At 43.5% G+C, this 24,018-nt stretch overlaps 1 protein-coding gene and 1 long non-coding RNA gene across 8 annotated transcripts; one reads left to right on the forward strand and one right to left on the reverse strand.

Moving 5' to 3' along the window:
- The first annotated feature begins 4,005 nt into the window (after window positions 1-4,005).
- LOC113443962 (uncharacterized) lies at window positions 4,006-8,885 on the forward strand. The gene is made up of 3 exons (XR_003375167.2): window positions 4,006-4,156; window positions 6,240-6,335; window positions 8,529-8,885. It is a non-coding gene; the product is annotated as an uncharacterized LOC113443962 (long non-coding RNA).
- A 1,966-nt stretch (window positions 8,886-10,851) lies between these two features.
- TMEM268 (transmembrane protein 268) lies at window positions 10,852-22,982 on the reverse strand. 7 transcript variants are annotated; one of them, XM_026712489.2, is made up of 9 exons: window positions 22,694-22,962; window positions 21,123-21,305; window positions 18,710-18,819; window positions 17,826-17,933; window positions 16,307-16,456; window positions 15,009-15,119; window positions 14,031-14,111; window positions 12,687-12,875; window positions 10,852-11,176 (listed from the first exon to the last, which is right to left on the reverse strand). In XM_026712489.2, the coding sequence occupies exons 1-9, from the start codon at window positions 22,710-22,712 to the stop codon at window positions 10,985-10,987; spliced, it is 1,143 nt and encodes a 380-aa protein (XP_026568274.1). In that variant the 5' UTR covers window positions 22,713-22,962; the 3' UTR covers window positions 10,852-10,984. The 7 variants fall into 7 exon arrangements, with proteins under 7 accessions (XP_026568274.1, XP_087770752.1, XP_087770755.1 ...); XM_087914626.1 differs by having other exon boundaries at window positions 21,123-21,880; window positions 22,694-22,947; XM_087914629.1 differs by lacking the exon at window positions 21,123-21,305 and having other exon boundaries at window positions 22,694-22,955.
- Between the last annotated feature and the right edge of the window lie 1,036 nt (window positions 22,983-24,018).

Raw genomic sequence — 24,018 nt, forward strand, 5'->3', positions numbered from 1 at the left:
CCTCCTCCTCCTCCTCCTCCTCCTCCTCCTCCTTTCCACAAATCTCACTTCTGCCATTGATGATGTCTCTTCATTTGGTTATGAAATATCTGCAAGAAGACAACCAAGTTCAGAGAGCATCAAAGGCCCCACGGTACTCCTCCTCCTCCCCTCCCCTCCTCAAACCCTCCTCTCTTGTAACACTGATCACGTTACCTAGTTGGGTAATGATTACCTATTTGGGTAAAGTCTGCAAGGGGCGTGTATAAGTGCACCATTGTGCCTAGTGTCCTATTGTCTCCATTTATTCGTACCTATTTCCTGTTAGATAGCTATCTATACCTATTATCTTGTAAGCAATTGACATATCAAATAAATAAATGAAATAATAAAAAATAAATGAGATCTGCAAGAAAACAGCCAAGCTCAGAGAGCCCCAAAGACCCTATAATCATTGTCCTCCTCCTCCTCCTCCTCCTCCTCCTCCTCCTCCCATAAACTCCACTTCCTTCCAGCACTGATGATGTTACTTAGTTGGGTCATGAAATATCTGCAAGAAAACAACCAAGCTCAGAGAATACCACAGACCCTATAGTCATCCTCCTCCTCCTCTTCCTCCTCCTCCTCCTTTCCACACACCCCACTCCCTTCTAGCACTGATGATGTCTCCTCATTTGGTCATGAAACGTCTGCAGCAAAACCACCAAGCTCGGAGAGCACCAAGGACCCCTCACTAGACTGGTTAATTACATATTACAAGACTATTCAAGATTTAAAAATGTCAAAATGTAAACAATGGAGTCCGTCATCAAAGCCTCCCTTTGGGTCAGAACCATTTGTATTTAAAAACAGAGATCCATGAATGTTATAGAATTCTGAGTAAAGAAATATACAGGCCTCGGCCACACAAGGATGCGGTTAATTTTACGAACGTCAATTTTGAACAACTCATCGGGCCTCTTTCTGTCCCTATTTTTCTCCGTTATATTCTTGACTGTCCTAACGTGCCCTCCGTGATGGGTTTTCCAGGTAGGGACACACCTTGGATAGCAATCTCAAGGCGGGTTTGTGCAAATCCGCGCGACAGCTCTTTTGATGCCAAGTTTCCCCCATGAGTGCGGCAAACACTGCCTGCCATAAACAAACTTCTCTGGAGACAGCACTCTGCAGAAGCAAATTCACAACATCAATTCAGCGGCAGATGAGATCTGGGACGAGAGACTGATCCTTGATACTTTGTTTATTTTCTAATTTGGTCAAAATTTACGAAGGGGGAGAGGGAGGGGAGGGAGGGAGATAGAGGGAGGGGGGGGGAAAGAGGGGAGGGGGAGAGAGAGTGTGTGAGATAGAAAGAGAAAGAGAGAAGGAGAAAGAGAGGGAGGGAGGAAAGGAGGGAGGGAGGGGGCAGGGAGGGAAGGAGAGAGGAAGTGAGATAGAAAGACAGAGAGGAAAGAGAAAGAGAGAAAGACAGAGTGAAGGAGTGAGGGAGAGAGAGAGAGAGAGAAAGAGAGAGAGAAAGAGAAAGAGAAAGAGAAAGAGAGGGAGGGAGGGAGGGAGGGGGAATTTTCTACAATTCCCCAGCCCAAAAGACAGACCCGAAACAAAGCAAATAGACTTTGTGTGGGTGGAAAATTTGCAAGTCATTGTTAGTAGAAGGTGGGAACCGAGGGGTATAGATTTATCATGTGTGTGGTTTGCATACACAGACGTTCCTCATTCTTTTGTGGGAACACACAACCCACTGGATTTGTTCGCAAATGCTGTGTCAAAATGCTGCCCAACCCTCTACTCTTCTTGAAATACCACCCAACTCCTTCAGAAAATTTAAAAAGTGGGGGGGATTATTGTCAGGTGCAAAGAACCAAAATGCAAACGTTAAGCTAACTACTTTATTGTGTTCTGCCTATAATACAGGAATCTCCCCAGTCTGTCAGCTTACCCTTGGGAACAATTAGATAAGGCTCCAGGGAATTTATAGAAGGGTGGCCCTTGGACCTTTTGCAGTTGTGCAATTGTGTAGCAACTCCAGGCTAGCTCTGCATTTGATCCTTCCTCCTTGTCAGGATGGGTGTTGCCCAAACAACTATATTTCATCTCTTTGGAAGCCACGGGTTATTTTTCAAAGCACTAGAAGGAAAGACACGTCCTGCCTTCCGATGCTTTGGAGAATAGGTTGACCCCACCTCATTTTATAAGATCGCTTGTAGACCTCTCATTGGCCCTTTACTTCATCTTTCACTATGGAACCCTTCATTCGGTTGGTAGGCCATCTTGTAAGTTCCAACTTTCACACTTGCATTGTACTTCCCACAAGCTTCCCGTAGAATCGTAGGGTTGGGGGCCTCCTAGTCCAACCTAGAATCCTCAGATCATACCAGATAAATAGCTGCCCAACCTTTGCTTGAAATCCTCCAGTGATGGAAACCTTACAACTCCAGGAGATAGGGTGGACTATGGTTTCTTTTAGCTGTCACAGTCAGGAAATTCTTCTTTATTTTGAGTTTGCACCTCCTTCCATATACCTTTGTTTGACTATACTCGTTGGTTCTTGTCCTACTCACGGGAACTATGGAGAATAAAATCATAGAATCATAGAGTCAGAAGGGACCTTGGAGGTCTTCTCGTCCAAACACCTGCCCAAGGCAGGAGACCTTACACCATCCTGGAGAAACGATTGTCCAACCTCTTCTTGAAAACCTCCAGTGATGGAATACCAACAACCTCTGCAGGCAAGCCATTCTATTGATGAATGTTCTCACAATCAGAAAATTTCTCCTTAATTCCAGGTTGGGTCTCCCTCCGATGAGCTTCCACCTATTATTTCTCTGGTAATTATTTTTCTGGTAATATCATATAACTAATTAGAGCATACAAAACATTTGCTAGACCAATACTTGAATACAGCTCATCAGTCTGGAACCCACATCATGTATCTGATATTAACACAGCTGAGAAAGTCCAGAAATATTTCACAAGAAGAGTTCTCCACTCCTCTACTCGTTGCAGAATACCTTATGCCACCAGACTGGAAATTCTAGACCTAGAAAACCTAGAACTATGCTGCCTTTGGTCCAATCTAAGTATAGTACATAAAATTATATATTGCAATGTCCTACCTGTCAATGAATACTTCAGCTTCAACTATAACAACACAAGAGCAAACAATAGATACAAACTCAAGGTTAATCGCACCAAACTTGATTGCAGGAAATACGACTTCAAGCAACAGATTAGTCGATGTGTGGAATACTCTACCTGACTCTGTGGTTTCTCCCACAAACCCCCAAAACTTTAACCTTAGACTGTCTACTATTGACCTCACCCCTTTCCTAAGAGTTCTGTAGTGGGTGTGCATAAGCGCACCAATCGTGCCTACCTTCCCTGTCCTATTGTTCCTTTTTATTTTTCTTATACGTGTCCATTTCATGTGTTCATAACTATGTTTATACTTATACCTATTATCTTGTAAGCGATTGACAAATAAAATAAATAAAATAAATAAAAATTACTTCTTATCCTGCTCTCTGGGGCTTTGGAGAATATGTTGACTCCCTCTTCTCTGGGACAACCCCAATTGGAAAATCAAGAGACTGATTCCATCCCTTTTGAATAGAGCCAAACAAAATTTTAAAAATGTTCTGTGTTCACCCATAGAAACACTCAGGATCAAACCTGGCTCCAAAATTGAGGCGGCGGATAGGAAGGGAACCTCCAGCTGCCGAGCCAGCAAACAAGGGTTTGAAATGTTGGTGTGTTGTTGTTGAAGGCTGCAGCAGAAACAATTAGTCCCTTGAGACACGCAGAACAAAACAAACACCTGTTTTTAATGGCTTTCGTGACAATTAACTTCCCAGCCTATTTGCTGCTTAGAGAAATCTGATCCATTACCTAGCTTTACTATCAAGTCAACACCACAACTGTCCTGAGTCACAAAACACCCTGCCCGGTTGCCACTGTGACATCCACGTGATCTAGTTTCTGGGCAACACCCCAGAAGGAAGTTTGCTTATTTATTTTTTTGCAAGAGGAAGTCGGTTCTTGGCGTGAAGGTAGAGGAGACCACACGAAGAGGAGAAGAGAGGAGAACGGGAGACAGTCAGAGAAGGAGAAAGAATTGGGAAGACTGGGGAAACCCTCCTTCCACCCTAAAGAAACATGGCCTGAGTTATTTCCAGGGGTAAGTCAAGATCTGCTTCATAACAGATTAACAAAGTTGGAAGGGACCTTGTAGGTCATCTAGTCCAACCCCCTGCCCAAGCAGGAGACCCTACACTATTTCTAACAAATGGCAGTCAAATCTCTTCTTGAAAGTCTCAAGTGATGATGCTTCCACAACTTCCAAGGGCAAATTCTGTTCCATGGGTTGATTCTTCTCACTGTCAGAAAGTTTCTTCTATTTCCAGGTAAAAACTCTCCTTGTTCAGTTTCCATCCATTATTCCTGGTCTGACCTACAGGTGCTTGAGAAAACAGGTTGACCCCCTCCTCCTCTCTGTGGCAGCCCCTCAAATATTGGAGGACTGCTATCCTGTCTCCCCTGGTCCTTCTCTTCACTAGACTAGCCAAGCCCAGTTCCTGCAACTGTTCTTCGTATGTTTTAGCCTCCTGTCCCCTCATCATCCTGGTTGCTCTTCTCTGTATTTTTTTAGAGTCTCAGCATCTTTTTTACATTGTGGTGACCAAAATTGGATGCAGGATTCTAGGTGTGGTCTTGCTAAGGCTTTATAGAGTGGTATTAGTACCTCACTTGATCTCGATGGTATCCCTCTGTTAATGCAATTTAGGATTGCATTGGCTTTTTTGGCTGCCACTGCACCCCACTGGCTCCTATTTAGCTGGTTGTCCACCAAGACTCCAAGATCCCTCTCCCAGTTCCTGCTGTTAAGTCTGGTTTCACCCAGTCTATATAGGTACTTTTGGTTTTTCTTGCCTAAGTGTAAGTTTCCGTTCTAAGGAGGGTTTTCATATATACTGTATATATTGTATATGTGTGTGAGAGAGAAGGGAGTAGGGACGAGGTGGGATGGAGGGACAACCTAATCCGAGGCTTGGAACAACTTGTTGCTCTGTAGAGGAAACTCTGTGTGTGTGTGTGTGTGTGTGTGTGTGTGTATGTTGTTCCAAGCCTCAGATTAGGTTGTCCTTCCACCCCACCCTATCCCTACTCCCCTCTCTCACACACATACACACAGACGTATTTACACCAGGGGTGGTATTCAAGCGGTGTTACTACTGGTTCGGCGAGAGTGCATTTTGGTAACAAAACATCTGCAGGAAAACCCAAAGGTGCTAAACCCAAAGGAATAAAAGGGGCTTCCCCTGTTTTTTATGACTGTGTTTATTTTGTATCCCACCCTGGGTCATCACACCAAGGATCCTTCAGGATCCACAACTCAGGGCTGGTTTTAAATCTTTAACCCAACCCTCGCTCTGATAGCCAGCAACCAGGAAATGCTTTCAAGATTAATTGTCGCCAACTCTAAACACCATGGCCAAATCCAAGATATTAAAGATTTGCAAGATTGTTGACTTGAGTTACCATTTTGTTCCGGGTTCAGCAAATACAGGACTTCCCCAGATTAGATCAAAGTACAGGAAGTCCTCGCTTATAGTTCATTTAGCGACTGTTCAAAGTTACAACGACCCTGAAAAAAGGGACTTAGGACCATCTTGTCACACTGATGCCCGTTGCAGCATCCCCAGGGCCACGTGGTCAAAATTCAGATGCTTGGCCACCGATTCATACTTATGACAGTTGCACTGTCCCTGGTCATATGATACCTCTTTTTGCGACACCCCCTCGCCCCCAACGAACAAAGTCAACGGGGAAGCCAGATTCACTTAAAAACCCTGTTATCAATTTAACCGCTCCAGTGATTCGCTTAAAAACCGTGGCAAGAAAGGTCATTAAGTGAGGCAAAACAAGGTCTCGCTTGGCAAAGGAAATTTGCGACTCGGTTGTGTTCCAAAGTGGAGGACTACCTGGATTTGATCAAAAAAATATTTCCATTTTTTTTTTTGCAACATGGAGAAATGATCCATTAGTTAAACTCACTGCTCCCACCCATCCAGAGAGATCAATTTAGTTGTAGAATTTACTCCTTCTACCACAAGCAGAAAATTCTACATATGGTAGGCCTGACCTTTCCTGACCAACAAAGCCTTTACATCTGGGTTTGTTCAGGTGAGATGAATCTGGGGGGTTGCTATGTATTTCTCCTCACTTTCTCTCTCTCTCTCTCTTTTTTTTCTGGTTTCTAGCCTGCAGGTATGTGGCAGAAAAAGTCGGTGCCTCCTGCTGTTGCTTCTGCTGTAACAACGATAGGGAGAATTTAGACTCTTCTGCTGAAGGAAAAGGTAAGAGAACGTGGGAAATCTCTGCTGGGGGTGAGAATAAAATGATAGACAGTCAAGGCTGGGCCAAATGAGCCCTCCAACTTCATTTAAAAAACTGCTTCCTTCCTTCCTTCCCTGCCTCCCTTTATCATCCCATCTCCTTCCATCCTCCCTCTCTCCTTCCCTCCCTCCTTCCTTCCTTCCCTTTCTCACCCCATCTCCTCCCTCCCTCTCTCCTTCTCTCCCTCCTTCCTTCCTCTCTCTTTCCCTCCATCCTTCCTTCCCTCCATCCCTCCCTCTCTTTCTCACCCCATCTCCTTCCTTCCTCTCTCCCTCCCTCCATCCTTCCTTCCCTCCATCTGTCCATCCCTCCCTCCCTTTCTCAACCCATCTCCTTCCTTCCTCTTTCTCTCCCTCCTTCCTTTCCTCCCTCTCTCCCTCTTCCTTCCTTCCTTCCCTCCTTTCCTTCCTTCCTTCTTTTTTTCCTTCACCATTAAATACTGTAGACTCCCCAAAGCCCCAAATGACTCAAAAGCAGGCGCACACAAACAAAACCGTTACATGAGAGAAGCCAAGAAGGAGACTGGTTGTTGAAGGAATTTCCCTCTGCAAGGCCGAACATTCGTGTTCAGCTTTGAGTTTCATTCTAAAGAAAATGCAAAAGGAAGGGGCGGGGAGGAGAAGGAGAGAGAAGAGGAGAAAGGGAGACGAGAGGAAAGGGTACTGAATCATTCACAGGACGTTGTTGGGAAATATTGTTATGAAACCTGATGCAAATCTCTTTGGAGATGCATTTCTTCCTTCCTTCCTTCTCTTCCTTCTCTTGCCACACTGTCATAATTTATTTTCATATTTATTATCATTATTTCTCTTTCTCTCTCTCTCCCCTGCCTCCCTCCCTTCTTCTTCTTCCTCTTCTCTCTCTCTCTCTCCCTCCCCTCTTCCTCTTCTCTCTTTCTCTCTCCCCCTCCCCTCTTCCTCTTCTCTCTCCCCTCCCCTCTTCCTCTTCTCTCTCTCCCTCCCTCTTCCTCTTCTCTCTCTCTCTTTCCCTCCCCTCTTCCTCTTCTCTCTCTCTCTCCCTCCCTCTTCCTCTTCTCTTTCTCCTCTCTCTCCCTCCCCTCTTCCTCTTCTCTCTCTCTCTGTCTCTTTCTCTCTCTCTCTCTCTCTCCATTCTTCCTGAGAGGTCAAGAAAGGAAGAAGATAGCTAACAAGGGCTATATTAATGGAGCAAAATTAAAAGAACAAGGAAAGACGTTGTTCCTCGCCCCGACATTTTCTTAGGACCTAAAAGAAAAGAGGAAGTTTAACCAGCCAAGTTGGTATCTGTTGCTCTCTGAAGTCACATTTTCAGACTTTATTGAAAAATAAAGGTGTAAAACATACCAACGATGAGGAAGACGGGTGGGACACACACACACACACTCCAAATCAGTTCACAGAAGAGACAAACTCAATAATGGCATTTTCAAAATTATCCCCATCAAATCCATTATTTTGCAGACGCAGCAAGGAAAATGTCAAAACAAAATTCATTAAACCGAACCGAGAGAAACAAAGTGCTAAATGTTTCCACGCTTTGCGAAAAGGCTGATAATTGCAAAAGGTTGTGGGCACTTTTTGAAAGACAAATGAAAAACCACCTAAAATACAGAATCCTAAAACTGGAAGGGGCCTCAGGGTGGAGGAAGAGGAGGAGGAAGATATTACAGTATAGAGGGAAGACGATAATGGAAGTTGAAGGAGGGATTAAGAGACAAAGAAGTAGAAACTGGACCCAAAATAGCACAAATGTTTTGTTATTTTAATGACATTTCCCTCCAGCTACTCAACCTCTAACAGAACGAAAGAAAAACAGAATAACAGAGTGCAGAATTTCAGAATAACAAAATACAGAATAACAGAATACATAACATAAAATACAGAATATCAAAATGCAGAATGACAGAATAACAGAGTTGGAAGGGACCTTGAAGGTCTTCTAGTCCAACCCCATTCAAGCAGGAATCCCTACACCATTTCAGACAAACAGTTGTGCAATCTTTTCTTAAAACCCTCCCGCGATGGAACAACCACGGTTCCTGGAGGCAAGCCATTCCAATGGTTAATTGTTCTCCCTGGCGGGAAATTTCTCCTCCGTTCTAGCTTTTCCAACTTCTAAAAAAACTATCTCTGGTCCTTCCTAAAATTGTACTTTTCTTTCCTTGACCTATACAGGTTACCCTGCAGGCGGATGACAAAAACGTCAGAAGGCAGAGATCCCCAAATGCAGCAGTCCCATTGTGAGCCAGCCTAGCGGGACATGAGGCAGATAAAGGGCCATTCGCTGTTCACAGATATCCTCTGGAACGGTGTCTGGTCCTCGTCTAACCCAAACGCTTCCATCCTTCTTTCTACTTGGCTGTCGCAGACAACTCATGAAGACAAGTTCAGAAACTCCCCTCGAGGTGGAGGTGAACGTGTTCGATTCTCCTGTGTCTCGGGTACCAGTAGAGCCAACCTCTGAAATGACCACATCTTGAAATTATATTGCAAGGAAATATATAATTTGTGGAATAAAATGCAGTTGCTTGACTCGGTTTGTTATTTCTTCAACCAGAGATGGTGGCAGCTACGTAAAAGGGTGTGTGTGAGTGTGAGTGTGTGTGTGTGTGTAAAGTGAAGCACTGATAAAATAGTTTTGCCCCTCTTGATAGACTATTCCCAATTTGTCGGAAATAAAATGTGATCATTTAGCTGTGTCAGTCTCTTGTAGTAAATGCACTAAAGAGCCCTATAGGGTCTCTTTCTTTCCTTCCTTTTTTTTCTTCCTTCCTTCCTTTCTTTCTTTCTCTCTTTCTTTTTCTTTCTTTCTTTATGTATGTATATATATTTTCTGTCTCTCTCTTCCTTTCTTCTTTCCTTCCTTCCGCTCTCACTCTTTTGTCCCTTTCTTTGTAACTTTCTTTTTTTTTCTCTTTTTTCCTTTCTCCTTTCTTTCCTTCCTCTCTCCTTTCTTCCTTCCTTCCCTCCCTCCCTCTTTCTTTTTCTTTCTTTCTTCATATATATTTATTTTTATATTTTCTTTCTCTCTTCCTTCCTCTCTCCTTTCTTTCTTCATTCTTTCCTCTTCCTTCTTCCTCTTCCTTCCTTCTTTCGTCTCCTTCCTTCATTCTTTCCTTTGTTCCTTTCTTTCTCTTTCTTTTTTCTTTCTTTCTCTATTTTCCTCTTTCTCCTTTCCTCCCTCCCTTCCTTTCTTTATCCTTGATGTAAGGCCACAAACGACCCATACATTTCCATGGCTAAGCGAGCGTTGTCCCGATTTGTGACTTTTCACTGTTGTTAAGCCCATCACTGCAGTTGTTAAGTGAATCGGATGTTAATTGTTCATACGTGAATCTGCTTTCCCTCATGGACTTCGCTTGTCGAAAGCCAGCTTGGAAGTTACACAGGGCAGTCCCATGATCCCCGAGCAGTACAACTGTCATAAATACAAGCCAGTTGCTAAGCATCTGAACTTTGATCATGGAGATGCTGCAACAGTCATAAGAGTGAAAACCAGCCATAAGTCCCCTTTTTTCCCCAGTGCCATTGTCATTTTTGACTGGCCACTAAATGGAAAAAATTGAGAAATTGCCTTGTACAGAAAGGAGTAAATCCCACAGAACTTGCATGACTCTTTATCATCACGATGTGATTGCTACGGGGCAACAGTGAGACCGGATGGCTTTGAACATTTAGGGCAGCCGTGGGAATACAATCGAGGAATCTTCTCTTTCCAAGAAATTCACTGACCATGAATCACTCCACGTGTCTTTTAGATAAGGAGAATTGATCTCAGACATTCCAGCTCTGGGACAGACTTCTAAACATCTCTGTAATTTCAGTTCATAACATTGTGGTTTGAGTTTCCAGAATGCGGCTGGAAAAGCTGTTTCTTAATTCCTGGGGAATTCTTTCTTTCTTTCTTTCCTTCCCTTCCTTCTTTCTTTTCTTTCCTTTTCTCCCTCTTTCTTTGTTTCCCTTCCTTTCTTCTTTCTTTCTACTTGCTCTTTCTTTCTTTCCCTTCATCCCTTTCTTTTCCTTCTTTCTTTTTCTACTTTTTCTTTCCTTCCTTCCTTTCCTTCTTTCTCTTTTTCTTTCTTTCCCTTCATTCCTCCTTTCTTTTCCTTCCTTCTATCTTTCTTTCTTTTTCTACTTTTTCTTTCCTTCTTTCTTTCCTTCTTTCCTTCTTTCTCTTTCTTGCTTTCCCTTCATTCCTCCTTTCTTTTCCTTCCTTCTGTCTTTCTTTTTCTACTTTCTTTCTCACTTTCTTTCATTTTCTCCCTCTTTCTTTCTTTGTTTCCCTTCCTTCTTTCTCTTTCTACTTGCTCTCTCTCTTTCTTTCTTTCCCTTCATTCCTCCTTTTTTTCCATCCTTCTTTCTTTCTTTTTCTACTTTTCCCTCTTTCTTTCCTTCCTCCCTTCCTTCTTTTCTTTCCAGCACCGATACGGCAGCTACTTCATTCTCACAACTCTGGCCAACCAACATTGCATATGACCTCTCCTCAGAACAAGTCACAGACATTTCCAAAAAAAATATATTTTTTTAGGTATGATTCTTTTGTAGGGAGAACAATGCCAACTGTTCTTCATTCCCTCAGTCTTCTGGTTCTTCAGTCTTTGACGATTGAGAACCTGATGACTGAGACATTGCTAACATAATGTCCATCGTTGTTGGAGTCCAAAGAATTCTTTCCCCAACAGTGTAGTCTTTACAAACTGGCAGAGACAAGGCCTGTGGCCCACAGTTTTGTGCTGCTCCGCATGAACCTCTGGAAGCTGGCCACTGACTAACAGCCTGACGTAGTAACTGCTGAAGACCATCAAGAGTTGCTGGGCCATTGTCTGAAACAAGACAAGAAATCGACATTAATCGAGGACGTCTGTTCTCAACCGGCAGAAAACTCTAGTGGCCGAACATGAGTTTTTCACGAGAAAAATCTCAGCCTCAACCCAACAAATGAAAGAAATGTCCATTCTTGTGCACAACCCCAAATCCACGTTAAGGTCGAGGGTTTTTATTCCAATGTCTTTTTGATCCTCCCAGCTAATTTATTGCTTGCCTGGAGTTTTATCCAGGGTTGGCAGGGGAGTGGGGTTCCCTTAATTTTAATCACATTAGTTTTATTATTTATGTAGGTTAGGTTTTGTAGTTCATACTGGATGTACGTTTTATTACTGTTCACATAAGAGAGAGTGGGGGGTTAGACAGATGAGAGAGAGAGAGAAGAGAGGGTTTAGATAGCTAAGAAAGAGAGAGAGAGGAGAGATGAGATAGATAGATGAAAGAGAGAGAGAAGAGAGATAGAGTAGGTAGATAAGAAAGAGAGATGAGAGAGGAGATAAGAAAGAGAGAGGGGAGAGGGGAGATAGATAGATGAGAGAGAGAGAGAGAAGAGAAGAGAGAGAGATTAGGTAGATAAGAGAGAGAAGAGGTGAGATAGATAAGAAAGAGAGAGAGAGGAGAAAGGAGATAGATAAGAAAGGGAGAGGGGAGATAGATAGATGAGAGAGAGAGAAGAGAGATAGATTAGGTAGATAAGAGAGAGAGGAGATAGATAAGAAAGAGAGAGAGGAGAGATGAGAGATAGATGAGAAAGAGAGAGAAGAGAGATAGATTAGGTAGATAAGAAAGAGAGAGGGGAGAGAGGAGATAGATAGATGAGAGAGAGAGAGAAATTTTCTGACAGTGAGAACAATCAACCGATGAAACAGAAGTTGCCTTCAGAAGTTGTGGGAACTTCATCACTGGAGGCTTTCAAAAAGAGACTGGACTGGCACATGTCAGAAATGGTGTAGGATCTCCTGCTTGGGTGGCAGGTTGGACTAGATGACTTACAAGGTCCCTTCCAACTCTGTGAATCTGTTCAATCTGTTAAAAGTCTTGGTGTTGTGCGTCCGTCACGCTCCTTAGGGATCAGGGCGGGTTTGAAATAATATAAAACAAACGAACATATTCAGAACTCTTGTTGACTTACAGGGAATTCCATCTGAGTGATGCTAATATCCTTTGCAGCTCAGGGGTTTTTCAAAACCGTTGCTATTGCAAAACTCTTGGGCAATATGTCACATGCTTTCCTGGCAGTTTCTCTTTTCATGATGAATCTCAAGGTATCAGTGAAGCACAGCCTGAGTTCTGCAGGTTGTTGTCTCATGAAAACAGAAGAAAATATTTCTTCCGGGCATGCCGTAGCAATCCATACAGGTAGTCCTTGATCTACAGCACTTCCTCTAGCCGCCATCCAAAGTTACAACGGCATGGGGAAAGCTCTGTTCTGACTCCAATTCCAATCATTTTGCTGACCTCCCAAGCAAAAGAGGCAGGGAAGACAAAGAAATGGGAAGGAATCCTTACCTCCGGCGTCCTGTCTGGGACGAGATGGAGGAATTCTCGGCGGGACAAGAAATGATTGCTGCTCTTCTTCTTGGTCTCTGGCAACAGCAAACATTCTTCCAAAGAATCGTTCCGTGGGCTTTCCCAGGTTGGCAGGATAGCTGTCTCGACGACAATGCCGACGTCTTCCAGATTGCGCTTCAGTGCTGACTGACAACAACGATGACAGGGATTTATTTTAGAGAAAACAGTGTGAGAGGCAAAGCAATGGATCAAATCTGGGGGGAAAAAAAATATCCTTTCGGATTTTGTTTCCTTTGGTTTTGTGCAACTTTGAGTCAGTCTCGACTCCTGGCAACTGCCTGGATTAATTCCTGCCATTTTGTCAGAGAGTGTTTTTACTAGGACTTTCTTTGTTTTGATGGAGAAGACGGGACTGGCCCAAGATCACCCACCTGACTGGGAATGGACTAGAACAGGGGTCGCCAACTGGTGGGCCATGAGAAAATTTTGGTGGTCCACAGAGAAATGTCCCCCCCAAAGCAATTAATCCAGGCTGTGTGGGAACACAAGGCTGTGGTGCCCACATGGCCCGCGGGAACACAAGCGCCGCTTGCATTGCGAACAACACATGGTAGTGAGGGGAGGGAGGAAAGGGCGGAGGGGGGGAACTTGCCCCACTCGCCCCACATGACTGGCCTGGCCACCGGGTTGCTTCTTTCCGCTTCTTTCTTCTTCTGCTTTTGGCTACACGTAAGAAAGCAGCAAAAGTATTTCTTTCTCTACCCCAAACTCTGCCAGAAATAAGTCTTTGGGACCCTGCAAAGCATCCTGCTCCAAGAGGCGTGTGACAAGTCTCACAAAGACTCATTTCTGGTGGAGTTTGGGGGAGAGAAAGAAAGATTTCTGCTGCTTCTGCTGCTTTCCTTGCATGAAGCCAAAAGTCTCTCTCTTTCTCTCTCTCTCTCTCCCTGAGAATGGAGCTGGAGACGGTATCCTGCGATCCCAAATAAAAAATAATCGATCAGTACAAAAATGGTGTGGAGTATTTTCCTGCAGACTTTGGGGGATTTTCCCAGGGTCTCTGGTCCGCGGGATTGAAAATTATGAGTTTGGTGGTCCCTGAGATCCAAAAGGTTGACAACCCCTGGATTAGAACTCACTAACTGGGCAGGAATACATTTCAAGTGTCCTCTTTTCTCAACCCTGCACCTAAGAGGCTTGAACAGTGATGGGCCAGTCAGAGGTGAGATTTGCCAGTTCTCCAAACTACTCAAAGTTTCCACTACCAGTTCTCCAGAACTGGTCAGAACCAGCTGAAGACCACCTCTGGGCTTAAAGGGAAGGAGTGGCCAAACAACTTACCTCCTGGTTTCTCTTCAGAGTGGCCAGAAAGTCCGTCAAAGACTGAAGGCAAAGTTCAACGTCGAAATGAACAAACCACAACTAAAGGAGAGGAGAAGAGAGGGAGATAAATGTCAGCCTTGGCCGCCATATTTTACTCTAAGGCTGCCACATTTAGTGCCTGGGAAATTGGGAGGGGAGATTTCATAGAGCGGTGGATGATTAGACTCAACAACATTCTTTCTCAGAGAGTCAAGGACATGTTACCCTGCACCTGGAGGGAGTGTTGGGAGGAATGGCTCCAGTTGGGACGATGATTGATTAGGCCATGTGATGGATGATGGATGCAGGGGATAGATCTTTGTTTTTTCCCTTAGGGAAGGAAAACAACGGAAGTTTCATATTCGGGTTTTCCCAGATGTGCCAATATGGCTTCTCTAATAAATTCTTACTTGGATGAAATTTGTTTCTGAGTGCTGAAGGGATATGGGGAGATTCGTTGGAACGCTGACAATAAACAAGAAAGCACCTGGGAAAATCATCTGGTCTCTTCAGTCGTTAGAACCTTCTTGCAATTACCTGCATTTCACAGATATGATGCTACACTCACATCTACATACAACCTTCCAAAGCCTGATATCTTATCTTTAGAAGCTGGGATCCTTGTTGCAAAATTATAACATTTCATGGGATAGATGGAGAGAAATAACTTGCCTCCAGAGGTTGTGGATGCTCCAACACTGGAGGTTTTTAAGAAGAGATTGTACAAGCATTTGTCTAAAATGGTTATAGGGTCTCCTGCTTGAGCAGGGGGTTGGACTAGAAGACCTCTAAGGTGCCTTTCAACTCTGTAATTCTATAATCCCAGTTCAATTAATCGGTGGAATGATTTGCCTTCAGAAGTTATGGTTGCTCCATCACTGGAAGTTAATTATATTGGACAGCCATTGGTCTAATCTACTATTCTGTTAGGACATTCCCCGTTCAGAAAACACCTACCTGTGGGACAGCAGAATTCTTGTCTGGAATATTTGTCATCCCTACCAGGAATCCAAGCTTCATGAAGGCTTCATTGGCAGCTATTAGTCTCATATCTGTATTCACATTCATCTGGTAAAGAAAAGGAAAAGGAAGAAGGTTAAAAGAATTGAGCTGTGGCTTAAGAGTATCTGATATTAACACAGTTGAGAAAGTCCAGAAATATTTCATAAGAAAAGTTCTCCACTCCTCTATTCGTTGCAGAATACCTTATGCCACCAGACTTGAAATTCTAGACCTAGAAAACCTAGAACTACACCACCTTCAGCCCAATCTAAGTATAGTATATAAAATCATACATTCTTATGGAATGAACCTGACTGCAACCTGCTGACCAGATAGCCATTCAGTTTCTACTTCAAAACAACCAGTTTGTTTCTGAATTGTGACTTTGGAAATCCTACACAGGCAATCCCAGATGCCAGCTTGGAAGCTATATGTCTTTGAGGCTTCTGGGCTGCCACATTCAGTGCCTGGGATTTGGGAGGGGGGACTTCAAGGAGTGGTGGAATATTAGCCACAACAACATTCCTTTCTCCCAGAGTCAAGGACATGTCACCCAGCACCTGAAGAGAAGAGATTGGGGATAGTCTCCAGTTGGAATGAAGTGAGGATTGGACCGTGTGATGAGCTGGTGGGTGCAGGGGTTGGATTTTGGGTTCCTTCTGGGCTAGGGAAAACCCAGAAATCTCATATTCACGTTCTCCTCAGGTGTGCCAATAAAGGTAAAGGAAAAGGTTTCCCTCGCACCTACATGCTCTTCGTTTCTGACTCTAGCGGGTAGTGCTCATCTCCATTACAAAGCCGAAGAGCCAGCGCTGTCCGAAGACGTATCCGTGGTCATGTGACTGGCATGACTAAACACCGAAGGCGCACGGAACACTGTTCCCTACCAACCAAAGAGGTCCCTATTTTTTTTAACTTGCATTTTTTACATGCTTTCGAACTGCTAGGTTGGCAGAAGCTGGGACAAGGAATGGGAGCTCACTCTTTTGCAGCACTGAGGATTCAAACTGCCATACTCTGACAAACTCAGCATCTTAGCCACTGAGCCACCACACCCCTTCCTCTCTGTGGCAGATTTTGGAAGACTGCTCTCATGTCTCCCCTGCTCCTTCTCTTCACTAGACTAGCCATGCCCAGTTCCTGCAGCTCCGTTCAGTTGCCCCAACTGCATCCTGGTGCAAAGGATTATGGGTCATTAAAAAACAACCCAAAAAGTGGAAATAGCAACTGGATACCATCTAGTCCCACCTTACCTTGCTTTGATCGTGATGAATTATGACCAGGATGGCCACAGCAGCCACCAAGGCAACAAGGGTAACCAAAACACTGATTTTCCAAGACTGTCCAACTGAAAAAATTTGCAGGACGGAATAAAGGTTGATCCAGAGAATCACGTAGACAATCTGAAAAGGAGAGAGGTTAAGTCAGCAGCTCTTTTTCTCAGAAATAATAACAACAGGGGCATAAAAAGGACAAATCTGGTCTAAATATTTGGCTGACTGTGCAACCAATGATAATAGTGGTTGTTTACTTGTTTGCTTCTTATCAAATTTAGGTATGGCTTATATCGGAGATGGCACCCAGCATGGCTGGTTCAGGCATTAAGAGCGATTAAGAGCAATATCTATTCTTGAAAAGATTAAAAGAATCCTTTATGCTGCATTTTACTCAGTCTGTAAGTCGTCTAGTCACCAGGTGAATGGAATATGAGTTTGAGATAGATAGATGGATGGATGGGTGTGTGGGTGGGTAGGGGTAGGTAGGTGGATGGATGGATGGATGGATGGATGGATGGATGGATGGATGGACAGACAGATGGTGTTGTGGCCCGCCAGCGGCCAGCAGAATTGGCGGCAGACTCAGACAGTGGGAGGTTACGGAGGAACATGGGCCAGTCCTGGAGTCTGGCTGTGATGAGGGCTCTGTGTTGGAGGCAGAGATGGGGCCAGGGCCATCCGATAGGTATCAGCTGCCTACGGAGTTGGAGATCAGTGGGGCAGAAGAACAGCTGGAGCCTGTTCCCAATGTGCACATGTGCAGAACTGCCAGGAGAAGGGAGCAGTTAAGGAACAAGGGTCAACTCGGGAGTAAAGGCACAGGTGGATGGTGAATGGCTCCTCCCATAGGGAATAAATAGGAGCGAAAGGGAAGTGGTGTTTGCAGGAGACAGTTAGTTGGTTTACTTAGTGTGAAGATCTGCTTATTTAAGTTCATGACTTCCAGAGACTCCTTGCCAAGTATTTTCTTGTACAGCGTTGTGCTTGGAAGCTATCGGCCTGACAACTGTCCAAGCCTGATAAGGTCTGTGGCTGCCAGAACTTTGCTAGATGTCAATGATAGAAATTCACATTAGCCAAATAAAAAGAGGTTTTGTCGGGATAAGGAGTCTGTTTTGTGATTATGAGAAGCCTATCTATCATCATGAATAGTGATGATAGATAGATAGATAGATAGATAGATAGATAGATAGATAGATAGATAGATATGAAAGAAAGAAAGAAAGAAAGAAAGAAAGAAAGAAAGAAAGAAAGAAAGAAAGAAAGTAAGTTTCAATAGATTCAGCCCACATTAGACCATAATCTTGGTCATGTGGCCATGAGGATGCTGCAATGGTCATAAGTGTGAAAAACAGTCATACGTCACTTTTTTCAGTAATGTTGCAACTTTGAATGGTCACTAAATGGAACTGTTGTATGTTTAGGACTACCTGTCACCAACAGAGCACTGCATGCCCCAATTGTGCCTCCCCCCATAGTTGTATAGGGTTCTTACTGCAGCAATGCCCATCCTTATTCCTCTGGAGTTGTACAATAGATACGTTCTCATTTCTGGCTCCAGCACAGCTTGTTGTATCAAAGTTTCCCACTGGTCTTCTGTCACCTGTTCGGATAATCGCACAACATCACACTTGTGTCTGGAACTGGAGGAGGAGAGCATGGGAAATGTACTTGGGATAAGAGTGTTGAATGGAATGGAGTGGAATGGAAGGGAAGGGAAGAGAAGGGAAGGGAAGAGATTGCAATGGAATGGAATGGAATAGATTAAGGAATAGAGTAGAGTAGAGTAGAGTAGAGTAGAGTAGAGTAGAGTAGAGTAGAGTAGAGTAGAGTAGAGTAGAATAGAATAGAACAGAACAGAACAGAACAGAACAGAACAGAACAGAATAGAATAGAATAGAATAGAATAGAATAAGTTGGAAGGGACTTTGGAGGTCTTCTAGTCCAAACCTCTGCTTAAGCAGGTAACAGAGTATCAGGTGAGCTTCCATTTCCTACATTCCCTGGAGGCATTTAAGCATATCCATCAGCGAATCTGTCACTATAGAACAGGGTTGGCCAACTATGGCCCCTTTAGGACCTGTGACCAAACAGCCAGTTAATTTCAGGATTGCCAAGTTGGGCTGGGAAGAGGCTCAAAAAACGTACACATTTATAGCTAACCAGCAAACAGCATGGAGTCCTTAGGAGTTCCAGCTTTACCTGAAGTAGATATTTATACCTATGTATGCTATTTTATATACATATTGTCTCATACTGCACAAAAACACATGTATGTGCACGCACGCAGGAGATAAAAATTTGCTGTTGCATCTAATGGGAATCTGTTAAAAGAATTGATTTTGCTGCTGCAGGTTTCAACAAGACTGAAAGCCTCACCTCTATTCCCAACGTTTTCAGTTTTTCTTGCCAAGAATTCATGATGACAGGAGGACAACCACGGGGCTTGTGAGCTGTCAGCACCATAAAAACCTGTCCATTTAGAAAGTCTGCAATGCAACAGTTGAGAAAAATAATTGTTCAGGTTATCAGTTGCACAATTCACAGTATGTCATCAGCTAGTCCGTTACATAATTCACAGCTAATCAATTGCACAATTTACAGTATGTCATCAATCATGGTGTACAAATATCTACAGAGATTCTCAAGTCGTTCAAATCATGGTTGTCCCAATGGGGTTTTTTCAAGAGGCAGCCGGACTTTCTCTGTTTTTCCTTGAAGACATTTCGCTTCTCATTCAAGAAGCTTCTTCAGTTCTGACTTCAGTTCTGACGGAATCCTTCCATCAGAATGCAAGAAGCTTTTTGGATGAGAAGTGAAACGTCTTCAAGGAAAAAAGTCCAGTTGCCTCTTGAAAAAAAATCCCCCTTTGGAACAAGCATCACACTTGTGTTCACACAATCCACTCAGGCAAAACCCAAGCTCACCACATTTTGGCTCGGTGCATTTTGGCTCGGTTAATCAAGATAATTCTGGCTTATTGAGTAAGCCGGGGCTTAGTGCCACGGGCAAGCCAGCCAACGCAGCTATTTTCTGTCTGCCTAATAGAAGCTTTATTTGAAATGTCTTCCCAGCGCTGGCGTTCCAAATTACCCACTTCTGTGTCTCGTGTGATTGTCAATTTCCATTAAGATTCCGATTTCCAGGTGCATTTTCAGCATGACAGATTTGGTGGAGGAGGGGAAAGAGTTATTGGATAAAATTTGGAAGACAAGAACATCCACATTTTCAGCCTGGTTTCATCAAGTGATGCTTTTGGGAAACATCGCTAATGGTGCAGAGGAGGAATCGTGCATTGTGCACATCTGTGAATCTCCAAGAAACATTCGGAAGAATATTTTAACTGCGTTGGGGAAATGACGAGCAGATCAAAGATGTTTTTGCTAATATATGTATCAACTCATAACACATTCTGCCGGCGTGTTAACTTCTAATAAACCCTTTAAAGTTTTGGAAGCATGGCTCAAGGCTCATGATTTAATTGGAGTAACTGCCGAAATCCTGACAATATGTTTAAGATGAGCACCACTGAAGCACACACACGCACACACAAAAGGATGGATTTTGTCAAAGGTACGATGAGTTTTGTGGATTTTGACAAAGCTTCCTTTTGAAAGAGGTAAATTAAAAATGCCTTCTCCTGGAACAATGGGACATAACTACATATCGTTTTTATACAGTTTAGCAATGCGATGAGCTGAACCTGCAATATTTTCCACGCAAAGGAAATTCTAACCTTTAACCCTTGTTCTAAATGAAAGAAGCTTCCGGTCTTTGTGACTGATTTAACAAAAACCTTGGAAGTAACCTATTTCAAATGTAATCATTCGTGCATTTAACCCAGTCCTCCAAATTGAGTCCCAAATTCATGTTGCTAAGCGAGACATTTGTGAAGTGAACTCGCCCCGTTTTTGACGACATGCCTTCCTTCTGTTGTTAAGTTAGTAACATGGTCGTTGAGTAAATCTGGCTTCCCTGTTGACTTGGTTTGTCCAGAAGGTCGCAAAAGGGGATCACATGACCCGCGACCGTCGTAAAGGTGAACCAATTGACTAGCATCCAAATTCTGACTGCAAGACCACGGGGATACTGCAATGGCCATAAGGGTGAAAAAAATGCCCATGAGTCACTGTTTTCAGTGTCATCGAAACTTCAAACGGTCACTAAATGAACACAATCCGATCTGGTCCCTGCATTGCATGATCTTGACGAGTGGCGTGGTAGCCTACAGGTGGAGCTCCGGCCTCACAATCAGGAGGCTGTGAATTCAATCCTAGGTAGAGGCAGATATTTCTCTCTCTCTCTCTGGGCACAATGAGAATATGTCTGCTGAACAAAACTCCACATTGGCAACGGGAAGGGCATCTGGCCATTAAAAAAACACTTTGCTAGCTCCCTTCAGTTGCCCAGATTCCATCCCGCAAGAGATTATGGGGCCGTTAAAACAGGATGACGCTTGCACGATATTGACATTGGCAGTTTGCGGAGATCCCAAAGAGGTCACGAAAGCATGAAAACCCAGAGATATCACAAACCCCATCAAATTGCATTTTAAGAAAGTAACCAGAGAGGATCTAATCGGGGTTGATACGAATATTTCCATCCTTATCTTAACCCCAGCTCGTACGGTAGGATAATGGTGCTCATTTAATGTTATTGTTCATTAAAGCTGCTCTCCGTTCAAACGGAAGATTAAATTGAAACGATTAAAAAGAAAAGCCCCCAAAACAGGTCAACGTTATGATGGCTACCACCATGTTTCCTGCCAATGGTGTCAAATGACTGGTTTTACCGTTTCTCCAGAAATCCAGGTGCTTTTTTCCTTTATTCCAACAATAAGTGATGCTAACAGGTAGCCCTTCTTCTTCTTCACCACCTTTGTCACCACCACAAAGCATCTTGAACAGGTGTTCCGCTCGCAATTCACCCAACAGCGAATTGTCAGTGTCTAGTCTTTCCTCCTTGAAGATCCCGACTGTTTTCAGGACGAGAGAAACAAAACTTTCAATCAGCTCATTTCCTCCAGGTAAGGGTTCAGGAGAAGACAGACAACTGCAGGTCGAGATTGAAAAGTCAGTAGATGGACCTCTGAAGTCCACCAAGCTTCATCCCCGACTTCTTCTAGCTTGCTGCAGGTCTTTCTCTGACTCTATTGAGACATTAGTCTGAAGCAATACCTATGTTCTCAACAAGCACCTGGGCGGGGCTGCACACCTCCGAGCTATGCAAAACAAGTCCTGCAAAGCAACCCTGGAAAAATCCAAAGCTTTTCCACAGAACTGTGGGTTTGTTTATTTCTTTTTTTTCCACTCTGCTTTCAGAAGTTTGGTTCTTAAAAGTTCTTTCCAGCTCTGCCAACTTGTATTCGCGTGAGTTATTTTCCAGGTGATCTCAGTCTACGTGCAACAAAGGCTAAATAAAGGGCCTTCCTAGATTGGCTGCTTCCCTGTTCTGCGCTTCAGAAATGATCCAGGAGCACATCTTCAAATTCCACCAAGCCAGAACAGAAATTGCTCTCCCCAAATGTTGTACCACTGCAGGTATTACCACCTGAAATGACAAAAGGTAACTAATCTCTGTCTGGTGTCACCGAAACTCCAAGTTGACCTGTCCAACAAAATATGGATTCCTGGAATAATACGGGGGGTGGTGGTGGTAGGTGGGTGGGTTTTGTTTTTTAATGCAGGCAGCATCCATCAAATGGGAGTTAACTGCATTGGTCATTGTTTTGCTTCAACCTGCCTTAGAATTTCAGCACAGTTGCAAAACTCTAATTGTCCTACCAGACACAATCAAGAACGTTTGCTTCTCATGACTCAGCTTTAAGATTACTCGGTTAGATTGCACAGGAAGGAGGAGGATTGCACCACCCTTTCCTGCTTTCCCCTCAGGCTGTCTAAAGGAGATGAAATACATCGTTTTTCAAAAGATTTACGAATTCTGGGGCCTACGCTTGTCTACCTTTCACCTCGGCCCGTTCCGGCTTTTTTTTGTTTTTAATATACTTCACAAAGTCAGAAAGAAGGCTTGTAGAGCACAGAAAGAGGAAGTGAATCACGAAGCCCGTCCTAAGGGGGGGAAAGACATCTGTTAAAGTTGAACAAAGTGTAGCAACTTAAGAGTCAGGGATGAAGATGATAAAGGACTTACAAGCTAGTTGTGATTCTCGAGGCATTGCTTTACAGAATCTCCAACTGCCTGTTTTAGCAGCACAAAAAGTTATACTTAGCATGACTCCATTCCATAGGAAAATGCTCGCTCGCTCTCTCTCTCTCTCTCTCTCACACACACACACACACACAAAACAGAGATAGATAGATAGAAAGAAAGGGGGGGGGATTTATTAGGAGGAAGTGAGCATACCAGGTTCAGCGCCAGTCATTAAAAGCACTTCCAAAGGCAGATTGCAAGATTTTTCTTCTCGTTCCGTCTCTTTTTTATCTTTTTGCTATTCTTGTCAGTTGCGAAAGAATGCAATTGTAAGTCTGGTTGGTTGGCTTTTTTTTTTTCCTTTCCCCTGCACAAATGCAACACCTGATGAAATCAGACCGCAAAGTAAAGTTGATTCTCACAGCTGGAGACAGGACACCCAACACGTCTGCCTACAGGCTGGCAATGAGGATGTTTGGTCTAGCTGCCCCGCCCTTCGTCTTCTCCGGAACTGCTTCTAAACATCCCAGCAAGACGTAACAAATAATCCGTGCCGAACACAATCTAGGTCTAAATGGATGATGATCATCAATTTTTTTTTTATCTGGAGAAGTCCTTCCATCTCTATTGTCATCCGTTATTGTAATGTTTAATGTAGCAGAGAGGATAAAGTATCTTCTCTTAACTGCACTTCCTTTAAATCTAGTAATATTATAAAAGAAATGAAACCAGCCTGGCATCCTGGGCCCATATGCTTTCTCCTGGCTCTCTGTCCATAAGACATTTTATTATCATGTTAGAAATGTAGTGTATACAACAATGGATTCCCCATAGTCCGTGAGGACAATGTATTTTTTGTCCTAAAATGACGGACACAAACTGGCCCGAGGTAAGAAAAAAAATAGATTAAAATTAGGGGCAATTGCAAAGAAGGTTTGAAAGGACCAGCACCATAAACATTTCCTTGAAGTCCACTTAGTTTTCTGTCAAAGTATTGACAAACCCTGGAGAAACAGATAGGCCTCTGGACAATTCAAGCATTAAGAGGAGTTTGGTGGAGACTATGAATTGGCTGCAACTGCAAGGCTGCCAGATTTCGTAAGCTGTTGGCCAAGGATGTTTTTACACAGCTAGTAGTTGGTTCTGCAAACACCAAAATATTCTTAAAGCAACACAATGAATGTCAGAGGTAGAGAGAGTACCGAGAGCGGAGCATTTTTCATATAGGATTTATGGAGTCGGTTTTCACCGGAAAGCTTAGGTGGTCTTGTGTAATCTTTTGAATTCATTCAGAAATAAATTGCAACAGCCAGAACATTACAAAACTTTGTTCTAATTCATGACCCTTTTTCAGAAATCCAAGTAGCAGTGAGCATACACCCAGATGGTTCGTATTACATTGTGCAAATTCACTGTCAAAATATAGCTTCCTTCCTTCCTCTACCCCCGCCCCCCAAGCATGGGTGAAGCTGTGTGGTTTTGCAAAGGCCATCACTGATTCAGAGAAAATCTGTCAGCAGAAGTGCTGATTTAATTTA

The sequence above is a fragment of the Pseudonaja textilis genome, chromosome 17, assembly GCF_049901715.1.
Source record: "Pseudonaja textilis isolate UNSWEBS1 chromosome 17, rPseTex1.2, whole genome shotgun sequence".
Lineage (NCBI taxonomy): Eukaryota > Metazoa > Chordata > Lepidosauria > Squamata > Elapidae > Pseudonaja > Pseudonaja textilis.

Coding starts and splice junctions, on each gene's coding strand:
- TMEM268 (XM_026712489.2), bottom strand. Junction 18,820..21,122: donor CCTGGATTTCTGGAGAAACG/GTAAAACCAGTC, acceptor GTTGCATTGCAG/ACTTTCTAAATGGACAGGTT. Junction 11,177..12,686: donor TCCCAGACAGGACGCCGGAG/GTAAGGATTCCT, acceptor GTCTTGTTTCAG/ACAATGGCCCAGCAACTCTT.